We start from the raw sequence: 14372 nt of genomic DNA, 5'->3' as shown, positions 1-14372 counted from the left end.
AGCTGTTTTCACACGAGTGGAAGCATCCTAAGCTGATGCTCGTCTGGCTTTTATAATTTTTCTATAAAAGTTGATAAGCTTTTCACACTTCTACACCCAGAGGAAAGGTGCTCAGTGTATTCCAGCCAACAAAGCAGGGAGCTGAGCGCACCTGGGGGTTTCGCCGGTGATCCTACCACAGCCAAAGCTGAGAACAATTCAGGAAGCTGAGAGGTTTTTGTTTTAGCACTGAGTGTTTCCTCAGGAGACATGACCCCCCAGTGGGATTGCCAAGGGCCCGGGAACCACAGAAAAGGCCACTCCCACTGCCCTAGGAGCTAGAGGAGCCACACGACCCTACCGAGACCCCAAACCAGCATGTGCATGTCTGTGATTCTCTGACATGGACAGGAAAAGATGGTCATACCAGAGCAAGGGACCTGGTTCTAACCCAGTTCAACCCAACTCACTGTGAGACCTTGGGTGAGTCCTTTTCTCCTCCTGGCCTTGCTTTCTCCAAGGTTGTGAGTGTGCATGGATGTGCGTGTGCATGTGTGTGTGTAAAACAGGAGCAGGCAGACTAAATAATTGGGTCTTTTTTGATTCAGGGGTCCCTGTAAGGATACGAGAGAAGCTGCTAGCCTCAGAAAACACACACGTATGCAGAGGTCCATGGGTTCTGCATGTGGACTCTCTGGGACCCATGACTCCAGGTTAAGAATTTGTATAAATTCTCAGGGCCTTTCTAGAACTATGTTGGAATGTGGGGAGTCTAGATGGCAAGTGTCCTGTGTGCCTAGCATAGCGCCTGAAACAGAAGTACAGCAAGGCGTGAGAGGGAACAACCAACTGGCGACCAGCAGGGGTCGCTCTCTACCTCTCTACTCAGGTGTGGCTCCTCTGCAGAGTCCTATTCAGAATTCCTCTTGTTACTACCACAACCATTACTACTGGGCGCCCCAGGTGGTGCAGTAGGAAAGAATCCACCGGGCATGCAGAAGACACAAGAGATGTAGGTTTGATCCGTGGGTCGGGATGATCCCCTGGAGAAGGAAATGGCAACTCACTCCAGTATTCCTGCCTGGAAAATTCCGTGGACAGAGGTGCCTGGTGGGCTATATAGTCCATGGGGTCAAAAAGAGTCGGACGTGACTGAGTGACTGAGCACACACGTGCTCACACACACAAAGTATTACTACTACTAATACTGGGCTTCCCTGGTGGCTCAGCTGGTAAAGAACCTGCCTTAAGTGCAGGAGACCTGGGTTCGATCCCTGGATTCGGAAGATCTCCTGGAGAAGGGAACAGTTACCCACTCCAGTGTTCTGGCCTAGAAAATTCCATGGACTGTATAACCCACGGGGTAGAAAAGAGTCGGGCATGACCAAGTGCCTTTCACTTTCACTTTTCACTTTTCCACTACTACTACTACTACTAACACCATGGCTGACGGTTGTGACTATCACTTAGATAGCATTTATTGAGCCATTTCTTTGTACCAAGCACTGTTCTAAGTGCTTTACATTATCTGCTGTACTCCTCCCAACCGCCTTTGAGATAAGCACTACTATTAACCCCACCTTACAGACCAGGAAGCTGAGTCAGAGAGAGGCACAAGAGCATTCACTGGTGGGGCTGAGATTCAAACCCAAGAGGTCTGATTCTAATCAGAAAGGACGCTCGACCCTCATCAGCAGGAGCATAACATGGGACTGAACACACTCTAGAGTCTGGCACGCACAGGTGCTTATTAAATGTTCCACACTGCTTTGGGGAACATGAAGTCAGCAGGAGAAAGGGAAAGCAGTCCTGGTCTAGGAATCAGAAGACCTGGGTTCTAGCCCTTGCTGGCACGTCAACTTGTGTGATCCTGGGAGAGGCCCTCACCTCCCTGGGCCTCAGTTTCCCCAGAGGTGCACTTTATGATCACCAAGGGCCTGTCCAGCTCTAACTCTCCACGACCGAAGATCCCTGCCACCTCCAACAGGCCCTGACTTTCCAGCTAAGTCTCACCAGCCCTAGGAGTGCCAGTGATGAGGTAAGGAGCCCCAGACAGATGAGCTGGACTTCACAAGCCAGTACATCTGGGGTTCTGGCACCTTTAGCCTGCGACAAGAGCAACTGCTTTTGGCAACCTCTGAAATCCCTTTGGAATCTGAAAAGGCTGAGACCTTCTCCCCAGAAACCTGCAATGCCATGTGTACATTTCCACATTCCACGTGGATTCAGGTAGCATTTAACTTTTGCTGGTTAGAGTATGAACCGGTCCAACCCCTTTGGAGGTCAGGCTAGAAGTACTTGTCTAAACTGAAAAACCACATACATTAAGACCCAGGAATTTGTTTTCTAGGAATGGATCCACTTCCTCCTGGTGAAGGACACAGTCTAAAGTAATGGAACAATAAAAGAGTTGAAACAATGCACATATCCTCCAACCAGAGGATTAGTTAAAGAAGTTATGGTACCTTCTTATGAGGGAACACTATGCAGCTGACAAAAAGGATAAAACAGAGCTACCTCTGTTCATCTTAAAGTTTCCATGCCACACAATTCACTGAGAAAAGCAAGGTTTAGGCTGTGTGTAATGGAGGCTCCTTTTTGTCGTTAAAAAAAAAAGTAGAAGAGGAAAGTCACACAACAGATCAGTAACCATGGTTACATCTGGGGAAAGAAAAAGCCATTATGAGATGGGTAAGGAGGTTTTGCTTTTAACTCTCCATACTTCCTGCTTGCATTTTTCACTGTGTGTATATGTGTGGAAAAGTGAAAGTGAAAGTCAGCCGTTCAATCATGTCCAACTCTTTGCAACCCCATGGGCTGTAGCCCGCCAGGCTCCTCTGTCTATGGGGATTCTCCAGGCAAGAATACTTCCATTCCCTTCCATTCCCTTCCATTCTCCAGGGGATCGTCTCAACCTAGGGATGAAACCCAGGCCTCCCATATTGCAGGCAGATTCTTTACCGTCTGAACCACCAAGGGTCTGTGGAAAATATTTGCATTTAATTTCAAGGTTTAACGCACACTTAGGGTAAATCCATGAAATCCCAAAGGGCCTACAGAGTCGCAGGTTAAGCCCAGGGAGGCTGCCCACCACCAGTCCAGGCTGTCTGCCCTGAACCCTTGCCGGTGATGCACAGAGATCCCTGCAGGACCTAGAGCTGGTTTCCCTGCACCCACCACCCCTACAACCACACACCACATCTCAGGCCACCACCATCACTTCAGTTGGAAACAGATTCTCACCAGCGAGAGCTCATCCACCTCAGGGGCCGAGGCAGGGGGCCCCTCCAGAGAGGGGCTGGGGGGCGCAGAGGAGGGGATGGGTGATGCAGAAGCACAGGAGGGTGTGTCTCCATCATCCAGGGCTGGCAAGGCAGCCAGACTCACAACATCTTCAGGCATGTCATCCAGGGTTTTGGTGAGCGCTGCCAGGAGGGCCTCATTCTCACTGTCGATTATCTGCAGCGAGCAGAGAGGCAGAGAGGCGACACGGTTAGCCAATGCCTTGGGCTCAGCGACTTTGGATAGAAATCTGCTCTGTACCTGCAGCTGCACCACCACCGCCATCATCCTCCCGCCAAACCTGCTCAGATCTTCCCAGTTTCTTAGGAAAGCAGATGCCAAAGAAATGCGCTATGGACTCTAAGAATCAGAGATTTTCGAGCAGGTAGCAGGTGGTAACAGGAAGGGCCTTGGCTTAGGGTCACATGCTAATCAGGGGACACCCATCCCTTCCTCCAAGGACATCTCTTCATACCACAGCCTCCTGTGTCCAAACTCCTGGACAGAGTACCGAGGCTGGTCTATGCCACTGGCAGCCTCAGGTCAGCCTCTCTTACCCTGGGGCCCAGACAGCTGGTGGAAAGACTGGAAGCTTCAAGGTTCGACCGTGACAGTGACGAGCAGAGCAACAGGACAACAGCTGCCATGCCCCTGTGGGCTCCCAGGGCCCACAGCCTCATTCACTCATGGATGGGCAGGGCGGTTAGTGTGGTGGCTAGGAGCTTGGGATCTGGAGCTGGGGTGGATCCCAGATCTCACATTTACCAACTGTAACAACAGGACCTACTTCATAAGGCTATTGTCAAGGACTAAGTAAATATATGTAAGATGCTTGAACACAGGGCCCGGCACATAACAAGCACTCCTTACTACCACTCCCATCACCACCACTGTTACCACTGCCACTATGACTCCTGCCATAAGCATGACGGTGACAGTGAAGGTGACGATGACAGTGGTGGGGGGTGAGGGCGATGACGATGGCTGTGGCGGGGGCAGTTCCTCCCCTCCCCTCCCCACTCTTCCTTCTCCTAACACATACATACTACTATGTGCTTGGCGATGACTGGAGACTGGTGGTACAGACTGGTAGCTCACGGAGTTTACCCTCCAGTGGAGAAAAGAGTTAAACAAGGAAACAAAACTAGATCATTTCAGAGAGTGAGAAAGCCTGGGAAAAAAAATAAAAGGAAGCTGTGATGCAGAATAAGAATGCGGTAAAGATTTATAGGCTATTTACAGCAGTCAAAGAAGGCTGCTCTGAGCAACTAATACTGAAACTTAGGCTTGAAAGATGAGAAGGTACCAGCCAGGCAAAGAGCTGAGGAAAGACGATTCCAGGCAGACTGAAAACCTAGTGCCAAGACCAGGGACAAAGGGTTTGGCTGATGAAAGAAATAGAAAGGCTTCGTAAATACTGCCTCAGGTAAACGCCACAATAACCCTTGTGGGGGTGGGGTTGTTGTTCTTCAGTCACTCAGTCATTTCCAACCCTTTGTGACTCCATGGACTGCAGCACGCCAGGCTTCCCTGTCCTTCACCATCTCCCAGAGCTTGTTCAAACTCATGTCCATCGAGTCGGTGATGCCATCCAATCATCTCATCCTCTGTCGATTCCTTCTCCTGCCCTCAATCTTTCCCAGCATCACAGTCTTTTCTAAGGAGTCGACTCTTCGCATCACGTGGCCAAAGTATTGGAGCTTCAGCTTCAGCATATGTCTTTCCAGTGAATATTCAGGATTGATTTCATTTAGGATGGACTGGTTTGATCTCCTTGCAGTCCAACAGTCTCTCAAGAATCTTCTCCAACACTACAGTTCAAAAGCATCAAGTCTTTGGTGCTCAGCCTTCTTTATGATCCGATTCACACATCCATACATGACTATTGGAAAAACCACAGCTTTGACTATGGAACTTTGTCAGCAAAAAGTCTACTATCATATTAGATGGTGACTGCATCCATGAAATTAAAAGATGCTTGCTCCTTGGAAGAAAAGCTATGAAAAACCTAGATAGCGTAAAAAGGGGGGTGGGTTACTATTCTAATTGCCATTTTGCATTTGAGGAAACTGAGCCTCATGGAGGTTGACCAACATGTCCTGGGTGCATTTAATTCATTCACACAGCAAATCCGGGGCAGAGGCAGAGCTGACACAGAGCACAGCACACACAGATGAACTGACAGGCTTCCTTCTCTGATGTCTCAGATCTCTGACACGAGAGTCTGCACGCACACTCCCAGCTCACCAGCCCTGCACGGAGATCACCCTGCTTCCAGTTGAGGCACTGAGCGTCTCACTCAGTAAAGCCCAGCTACTGGGCTTGTGCTGGCAGGAGGCCTGTCTGTCACATGATGTCTTAACCAGCGCTCTTTCCCATCCCAGGTCAGGCTGTTTATCCTTTCTTCAGGAAGTTCATCTGAAATACACATCCCGTGACGGCCTTTTGGCTGTACTAAATCTGTTTCAGGCCTTGCAGCCAGAGCAGCAGCTGAGTAATTCGAAGGGGGACATGGGGAGAAGAGAACAAATGTGGTTGTGACTTTGCAAGACAGCTAAGAATAAAAGAAAGGTCAAAGGAAGGTTTCAGGTTAGCCTGACCTGGGCCCCCAGGATGGAGGTCCAAGGGCAGGTCCAGGAATTCCAGTTCAGGAATGCAAAAGAGCTCAAGGGGCAGCCCCAATCCCCATCCACAGGCCGGACCCCCAAACCTGTGTTTCCAGAGCAATCAGTCCAGCCTGATGGGGAGTTAAGATCTTGGACATGGGGCTCAAGGACTACTCTTGGGGTTGACTGGGGGGCACTCTACCACTGACAGGGTGACCTTGGGTAAGTCATTTCCCATTTCTAAGCCTTGAAGCTTTGGGGGAAGACCTGGTCCCCAGTCAGTTTCCCTCCAAGGGTTACTAGGGAGGCCGGTCTGGAGGCAGCCACACAAGGGCTCTGTGAATTGTTCCTGGCCTAGCTCAGTGCCTGGGGCGTGGGAGGCTCCAGGCAGACTTGATGAATGGAAGAATGAGTGAACCAAAAATGAACTCTGACCACTGGGGAGATTAGTCTCAAAGAACCCATTCCAGAGGGAAGTGATTCACAAGTCATTCAGTGTCATCAGCACTGGAAGGAAGGAGGGGTCAGGCTTTCACAGCCAGAGGAAAAAGGCCCAGAGATATTCTGAATTATCACAAGTATCAGAGCTGGAAGGGCCTGTGGGGGTCACACAGTGACCAGGGAAGTCAAACATGCAGCTTGTGGGTCCCATCCCTCATGCCCCCACCCAGTGTTCCTTCCATGCCCTTTCTTAACACAACCCTCCAGGCAACACTGTGGATCATCTGGGTTGGAACTCACAGGGAAGCCTATTTGCCATTCTTTTTTGGGGTGGGGGGAATGAAGGTCCAGGAGAGACTTGTCAAGATCACACAGCAAGTTGGGAGGCGGGTAGGGAGGATGGTCAAGGACTTACTAGGTACTCGGCATGGTGCTGAAATGAATACCAGATGGTAGAGACCGCCAAGGAGCCCCAGCAGGTTACAAAATGACTAACAGAAGGCCTTCCCACTCTGTCCTCAGCCCTCCCTTAGCAGCTCCAGCTCGGAACAGCCAGGTGGGGTCAGGGAAGAGAGTCCGGCCCTGCCCTCGGCATGGTCCCATCAGTACCCCAGGATAATACATCACAGGGAGCCAGGCCGCCCCTCTCCTCTTCCCAGGCCCATTAGCTCAGCTCTCCCAGCTCTGCTTAGAAACGGAGTGCAAATTAATGGAGAGTTAATCAGCTGAGGAACGGATATTAATAGGCTCGTCCCCACCCCCAATCTTCCTGAGCGCTCTGAGGCTGGAGAAAAAGGAACCTTCAAGAAACCAGAGGGAGAACCTTCACTCTGAGCATCTAGAGGGGCCTGAGGGAAAGACAACAGAACAGAGTTCAGGCTCCCAGGGCCAGAAGAATACTCAGAAACTGCCCCCATTCACGGGGGTGCAGGAAACCCAGGAAGTCACTTTCCCTTCCTTTTTTCTGGGGGTAGGTCCACAGAGTCTAAAAGGACCCAGTGGCTCTCTCCCTATAACAGATTAAGGACCGCTGATCTAATCCGTGCCCTTTCCTCATTTCTCACCTGGGGAAACTGAGGCGCAACAAGGAGGAGCTACTAGCCCAAGGCCACACAGCACATGGTGACAAAACCAAACGCCTGCCTCCTCCAAAAATGTTTACTAAGTTTAGCCTACGGTGGCCCTGGCCCCAGTACTCTGGGCACACAAACAGAAGGTACTGTCCCTGCCTCCGGGGGCAGTTGTCAGCTCTTGTAAAGATAGCTGTTCTCCACTCTCTGGGTCTGTTTCCATAGCGATGGTGCCACCTGACTTGTGAGAACATGGCTCTGACTCAAGGCAGCATGCCTATACGACTGCCACTGGTCAAGTGAGGACTCTGTCCCAGTCAGTGGCGGAGGCGTATTAGAACCTCTGGGCTCTGAATTCCATCAAGGACTCTGGAATGGGTCATGTCTGGTCCTTGGCAGGAAAGAAAACATTGCAATCAGTTTCTTCATTCAACACCTATGACCGAGTCTTTTCAATTCAATGTGCAAGGGCCTCACAGAGGAACAAAATACGCTTGCCCTCAAGGAGCTTGAACTCTGAAGGTCACATGCATGCACAGGATGGGAGCCCAGAGAGGAAGTGACTGACCACCTGCGTTAGGAAGAGCTAACGTGAGAGCTGGGTGTTGAAGGATGTATTCACAGAAATATTTGTTAATTATTTAACAAATAAAGAAAGTGCTGGTCTCTGTGCACAGCCTGGGACCATGACAATTTACAGTGCTGTATCAGCCCCCAAGCTCCAGGGGTGGAGAGGGGATCGAGGAGGAATCAGGCACCGATCATGTAATCACCCTCGCAGAGGGGCACCGGGGTGTGATGGGTGGCGCAGGTTATGGAATGCAGGGAATGAAGGGGAGAGAGGCAGTGTACGCAGAGTTCCACCACAGTCCTGACCATCTCTGAAGATTCTTCTGCCTTCCTTGCTATGCAAAGAGCCCAAGGGCCACACCAGGCTGACTTGTGTCTGAGGCCATTTCATGCACATCGTAGGCTCCTGGCAGGAGCTTACTAGTGGGTCTGGCCAGTCTCTGAGTAGGCAGGGCCTGTACAGTTTAGGTGGGGATCGTCTTTAAGTTGCTAAGTGAAAGTCACTCAGTTGTGTCCAACTCTTTGCGACCCCATGGACTATAACAGTCCACAGAATTCTCCAGGCCAGAATACTTGCGTGGGTAGCCTTTCCCTTCTCCAGGGCATCTTCCCAACCCAGGGATCCAACCAGGTCTCTCACATTGCAGGCGGATTCTTTACCAGCTGAGCCACAAAGGAAGCCCAAGAACACTGGAGTGGGTAGCCTATCCCTTCTCCCAGGAAAAGGATCTTCCCGACCCAAGAATCGAACCAGGGTCTCCTGCGTTGCAGGCGGATTCTTTACCACTGAGCTATCAGGGATGGTCTTTAGGCAGCATCCAAATCCCTCTTGCTCATCAGTTCTCTATAACCTGAAAGCATTTCCTGGAAGTTGGCCCCACTCTGAGGGAGGGAATAGCAGAGCGCAGTTTGCCCCATGGTTGTGAGAAAGAATGGAGGCCCCGGATGGAGCCAGAACCAGACCGCAGTCCTGCTGATCCTCACACAACAGCGAGGGGATTGGGTTCCTGCATTAGAGTAAACTTACACTGACCCTTCCTAACTGTGTGGCCTTAGGCAAGTTACTTAACCTCTCTAAGCATCACTTTTCTCATCTGTAAAATGGGTTACTGATAATTTTTGTACTGATAGGTTAGAATAATCTTGGGGAAAATCCAACTCCTTCCCTGGTGGCTCAGATGGTAAAGAATTTGCTTGCAATGCAGGAGTCCCAGATTCTGTTCCTGGGTCAGGAAGTTCCCATGGAGAAGGGCATGGCAACCCACTCCAGTATTCTTGCCTGGAGAACTCAATGGACAGAGGTGGGTTACAGACAATGCGGTTGCAAAGAGTCAGACACAGCTGAGCCGTTATCACTTTCACTAATATGACCCAGAAGAGCAGGCATAATCTGGCCCCTGCCTAGCCTATCCCCACCCCCCATTTCCTGACACTTTCCCTTTAGCTATTGCCCTCCAGCTCTTCGGCTCCCCAACACAGCAAGCTTTCCTGCTTCCTGGCTCTGGGATCACCATGAGGCTCCTTTGTCCTCCTTCAGCTGAAGCATCTCTTAGAAAGGACTTTCCTGACCACCCAGTTTCTTCAGACGCTCCTCATCCCAGGTTTATTCTTATTGTGCCCATGTCCCTAGTGACCACTGTTTGACTATGTATTACCTGATCTAGGGTCAATCTTCCCTCTAGACCGTAGAGTCCACTGTTGAATGCAGTGTCTGACACACATAGGGAGCTCCATAAACATTTCTAGAAGGAATGATACAATTTGTCAGTGGAATTATTTGAGATGATACTCTTGGCACACTGACTTGGCACATGGTATGTTATTATTGTTGTTATTGTTATTACTATAATTATTATTATATTGTCAGACAGGCACAGAGAGATATGCATTCTTCCTCCAGTGTTTATATAGGAGCATATTTCAAGTGAAGAATAATAACTCCAAATGTACTCATCACCCAGTTTCAACATGGTTAATCTTATTTCACCTATTACTCTCCATGCTGCACACCCACACATGCAAATGCATGCAGGGATTGCTTTATTCTGAAGCAAATCCCAGACATCACATTATCGCACATTAGAGGCCTTCTTAAAGGAAACGTGCCTCCAGGACTGTGGGGCTCACAGGGGAAGAGGCACAGATATGAACTGCAGGTTCTGGCATTGCTTCTTCTTAAAGACCCTCTATGGGAGCGGGGAGGGAGGTTCAAGGAGAGAATATATATAAATATAAATAATTATGACTGATTTGCATTGTTGTACACCAGAAATCACTACAGCACGGTAAAGCAGTTATCCTCCAATTTAAAATTTTTTTAAAAAATAAAAATAAAGAAAAAACAAATAAATAAAGAACCTCTAGGTACCAATGGAAATATGGAGATAAATACACTCCTGCCTGAGAGTTGTTAATAAAATTAAGTGAGTGAACATACATACACAGGGACAGTCCTGCCACAGAGAATGGGAGTCAGTCCCATTATGGTGTCAGCCATTATGGCGTCAGCATGGTTATAAAGCTCTGGCTTAGGAGGCAGGCAAACTGGGTTTCAATCTAGTTCAGCTACTAACAAGGTAAATCACCCTAGGCGTGTAGCTAAATTTCTCCAAGCCTCAGTTTCCTCATCTGTAAAATGAGGAGATAATCTCACTTGCTTCACAGAGTGGGAATGAGAGTTCAGTGTGATCATTCAAGGAAAGGAAGAACTCGCTCTAGCTCACAGAGAGACTCGGTTCTGACTAGGGGCATGGAGAAAGTAGCTCTTCCCAGTCCCCACTTCCCAGAGGCGATAATACTGCCTCTGAGAGGGTGAGAGCTGCCCAAGACCAAGTGCAGACCCAGGACAACAGACAGGGTCCCAATAGCTGTAGTGGATGAAGAGTCTTCTTTGCATATGCAAGTGGAGAAGAAGGTGACTCAGGGCAGCCAGGCTTTCAGGGGCAGAGAGAGGCACGAGTGAGGCAGACGGTGGTGAGGTTCGGAGGGCGTACCTGGAAGAGCTCCAAGTCATCAGGGCTGTACTCGCTGGGGTCAGTTTCGGAGTTCTCTGGGCACCACTGCAGCTCCTCAAAGCAGGTGGCTGAGTCAAAGTCATTGGCATCCAGCTGGGAGAGGTCGAGCTCAGGAAAGTCAGCGCAGAGTTGTTCCTCCCCAGATCCCCCACCCTGAGGAGACAGGTAGAAAGGAGGTGGGTCAGAGCTGAGCCTGGCTAGACCCAAGAAGGGACCCTCCTACTTAGGATACTGGCAGTCTGAACCTTTGGCTGCCTTTGTCTAGGGCCTGATTTTGCCAAGTGACCAAGAAATGCAAAGATCTACTTCATCCTCTTGCAATTGTTGAAACTACCAGGAGGTAGGTCAGGCTCAAGCATTACAAATGCCCCTGCCTGCTATATCTTCCCTTCTCCTCCACACTCCCATACACCCCTCAAAGCCCTGCCCACATAGGACCTCTTTTCTCTTCCCAGAAATGTTTGGTTGAAAACTTGATTACAACCTGTAAATAGAGAACTACTCCTTTCTATAACTGTTCCCATTTGAAAGGGGATTTCTAGAAGGCAACAATCCTTCTATATGAATAAGGAAACAACAAAAAGCAAGAACTGACATCATTGAGTGATTGCTGCATTCTAGAAAAACACTCAAGTTCCCAGAAATAATTGTCATGTCTAAAAGGGTAGACGATTACCCATCAGCAGACAATAGGTAAGTAAAAGTATAACCATCTATATCATGGAATACTACAGTGCTGTTGAAAAGAATGAGGGCATTATGTATGTTATCATATCATACATGCATATCATGTTAAATCTAACCTGCAGAACATTGGCAGGTAAAATACTATCCCACACGTGTAAAAAGAATGAGACACACTCAAGCCGCACACTGTTGATGATAATACATATGAGAATACGGTGCCAATACATAGGAGGTTTAGAAGGCCATAAGTGGTGGGTGGGGTAGAAGAGAGTCAGGAAGGACCTGGTAACAGCACTGACTAAACCGGTGCTTCTCAGAGTGTGGTCCCAGCAGGGGCAGCACCACCCGGAACCTGATGGAAACAATGCAGATTCGCAGCCTAACCCAGACGATAGACTCAGAAAGCGATCGCTTTCTCACCCTGGTCTCCCAGGTTTAACAGTTACCAAGGGACTTCCCTGGGGATCCAGTGGTTAAGACTCCAAGCTTCCAATGCAAGGAATTAAGATCCTGCATGCCACTGGGAGCAACCAAGAAATTTAAAAATTTAAAAAAAAAAAAAAAAAAGTTACCAATAGAAGGGTGCCTTGCAGATTCAGAAACAGCCTGAGCTGGGGGAGGCTGACACAGAAACAGGATACCATGGACACTGGGGTCCAGCGTCTATGAATCACAATCCCCATGTACCAGCTGTGATACCTTGGGCAAGTCCCTTCACCTCTTTGAAGCTCAACTATCTAGTCTGTAAAATGGGATAACATCTGCCTCATACAGTTAATATTAAATGAGGCAATGCTATAACTTGGCTTGGTAAGTGCTCAATAAATGGTAGCAAGCAGGAATGGTGACAAATTTTAAAAAATAATATAAAACAGAGTTTCATGGCAGGCAGAGATGGGTGGAACCTCCTTTGAGAACAGAAAGAGGCCTGCGTGACACTGAAGAGAAATAGGTTTTATCCAGGCCTTTTCCTTAATTGTTACCACTTACTAGGCCTCATAAATTATGAATAAATGTATATTATTAGCTCAACTTGACACAGGAAAAAGGCTTTTATCTGAATTTGGGTCAAATGTCTTAATTGGCATTTTGCAAGAATCCTGTACACCCGGGCGGCACCAAGGCTGGTTCTCGCAAGCAGCCAGTCCCTGCTTTCAGGCCAGGTAGCACATGCCCAGAGAGTGCAACTCCAGGGACACTCCCAACCGTGCCTGCCCTCTATCTGCCTGGTCTTCCTCCGAGCCACATGTGTTCAACACTCATGGGAACTAAGCCCTGTGTCACTCGGTGAGGATTCTCAGCCGCCTCCTGGGGCTGCCTCCTCCTCCCCTACTGAGTCGGCTCATGGGGGTACAGTGGTCTTGCCTGTTCTAAACAGACGTTTGGTTTGTTTTCAGTTTTTGGCTGTGAGGAACAAGCCTACAGTACTTGTGTACAAGTCTTTGCGTGATAAAGACTCATACATCATGCAATTTTCTCTCTCTTGGGAATTGCTTGCTCATATGGTAAGTGTCTGTGCATGCGTGCTCGGTTGTGTATGACTTTTTGCAACCCTATGGACTACAGCCCGCCAGGCTCCTCATCCGTGGAATTCTCCAGGCAAGAGTACTGGAGTGGGTTGCTATTCCCTTCTCCAAAGCATTGGTGAACCTTGATAAAAGCTACCTGAAAAACTGCTCTCCAATGTGGATGTGCCATTGCCCACTCCCACAGGCTGTATGGAAGTTCCTATTGTTCCAGGCCCTCATTAGCACTTGGTTTTGTCAGTATTTAAATGAGCCGTGCATGATACCGGGGGCCTGCAAACCTTATATTAAATGCTACTATGAGGCAGGCCCTGTGATGTATAAGACTCAGTGCATTCCTTTATGATTTGCCATCTCAGTGGGAAAAGAAAACACATACATATTTCATTACAGATTTTGTTAGTGCCACAGCGGAAACAAACCAGGTGCACTGATGGAGGACAAGAGAGGGAGGGGAATCTACTTAGATGGGGTTGACCAAAGGCTTCCTGGAGAAGCCAACGTCTGGTTTGAGACGTGAAGGAGGAGCCAGGCAGTTGAAGGTGTGGAGAAGGTTTCAGGCAGAGATCCAGGTGGGGACCAAGCCTAGAGTGTCGGGCACTGCCCACAGGCCAGTGAGGCTGCAGCTCAGCCCTGGAGTAAGGGGAGGGAGAAGATGCCTTCAGAGAGGCAGTGGAGGCCAGCTCAAGTAGGGACTGGATGGATTTGGGTCTTATGCCAAGTGTGATGAGGGCGGTGGCACTAGTGGTAAAGAACCCGCCTGCCAATGCAGGTGACATGAGACATGTGGGGGTTCAATCCCAGGGTTGGGAAGACATCTTGAAGGAGGGCATGGCAACCCACTCCAGTATTCTTGCCTGGAGAATCCCCATGGACAGAGGAACCTGGGGGGCCACAGTCCATGGGGTTGCAAAGAGTCGGACACGACTAAGGCGACTTAGCACACAAGCATGCACGTGGTGGGGGTGGGGCCAGTGTAGAAGCAAGCGGGTGGGCTAGGCTGACTAGCATCCAGTAGAGACTCAGGCGGGAGGGCTGGGAGGACCGAGGCCCTCCACTGAGGGCCTGTGGAGCAAGAGGAAAGGCCAAAAGCAGAGACACAAAGATGCTCAGCAACTGGCAGCTGGCTGGCCAGCAAAGCCCCCACCTATAAGCTCTTTGGGGAACTCTTTATATATTCCAGAATCAGCCCATCCT

General features: G+C 49.3%; 1 protein-coding gene across 9 annotated transcripts in view; it reads right to left on the bottom strand.

The window, feature by feature from the left end:
• Positions 1 to 14372, bottom strand: part of PPARGC1B (PPARG coactivator 1 beta) — a 113376-nt gene that overhangs the window by 18068 nt on the left and 80936 nt on the right. For 5 of the 9 annotated variants that reach the window (XR_015167733.1, XM_086412418.1, XM_086412415.1 and 2 more), the window contains exons 2-4: positions 10942 to 11115; positions 9604 to 9690; positions 3223 to 3438 (exon numbers count right to left, since the gene is read on the bottom strand). Coding sequence is in view for 8 of the 9 variants with exons in the window: in XM_086412418.1 (XP_086268544.1) it covers positions 3223 to 3438; positions 9604 to 9690; positions 10942 to 11115 (477 nt within the window). In the remaining variant the exon portion in view is untranslated. The remainder of the gene's footprint in view (positions 1 to 3222; positions 3439 to 9603; positions 9691 to 10941; positions 11116 to 14372) is intronic. The other 4 variants (XM_086412419.1, XM_086412417.1, XM_086412413.1 and 1 more) reach the window with 1 other exon arrangement.

Source organism: Bos grunniens, chromosome 7 (genome assembly GCF_055505025.1).
Source record: "Bos grunniens cultivar Pamir isolate PY7600 chromosome 7, Bosgru_T2T1.0, whole genome shotgun sequence".
Lineage (NCBI taxonomy): Eukaryota > Metazoa > Chordata > Mammalia > Artiodactyla > Bovidae > Bos > Bos grunniens.
Note: the sequence above shows the minus strand (reverse complement) of the source record. Positions and strands in the feature narration are given on the sequence as shown.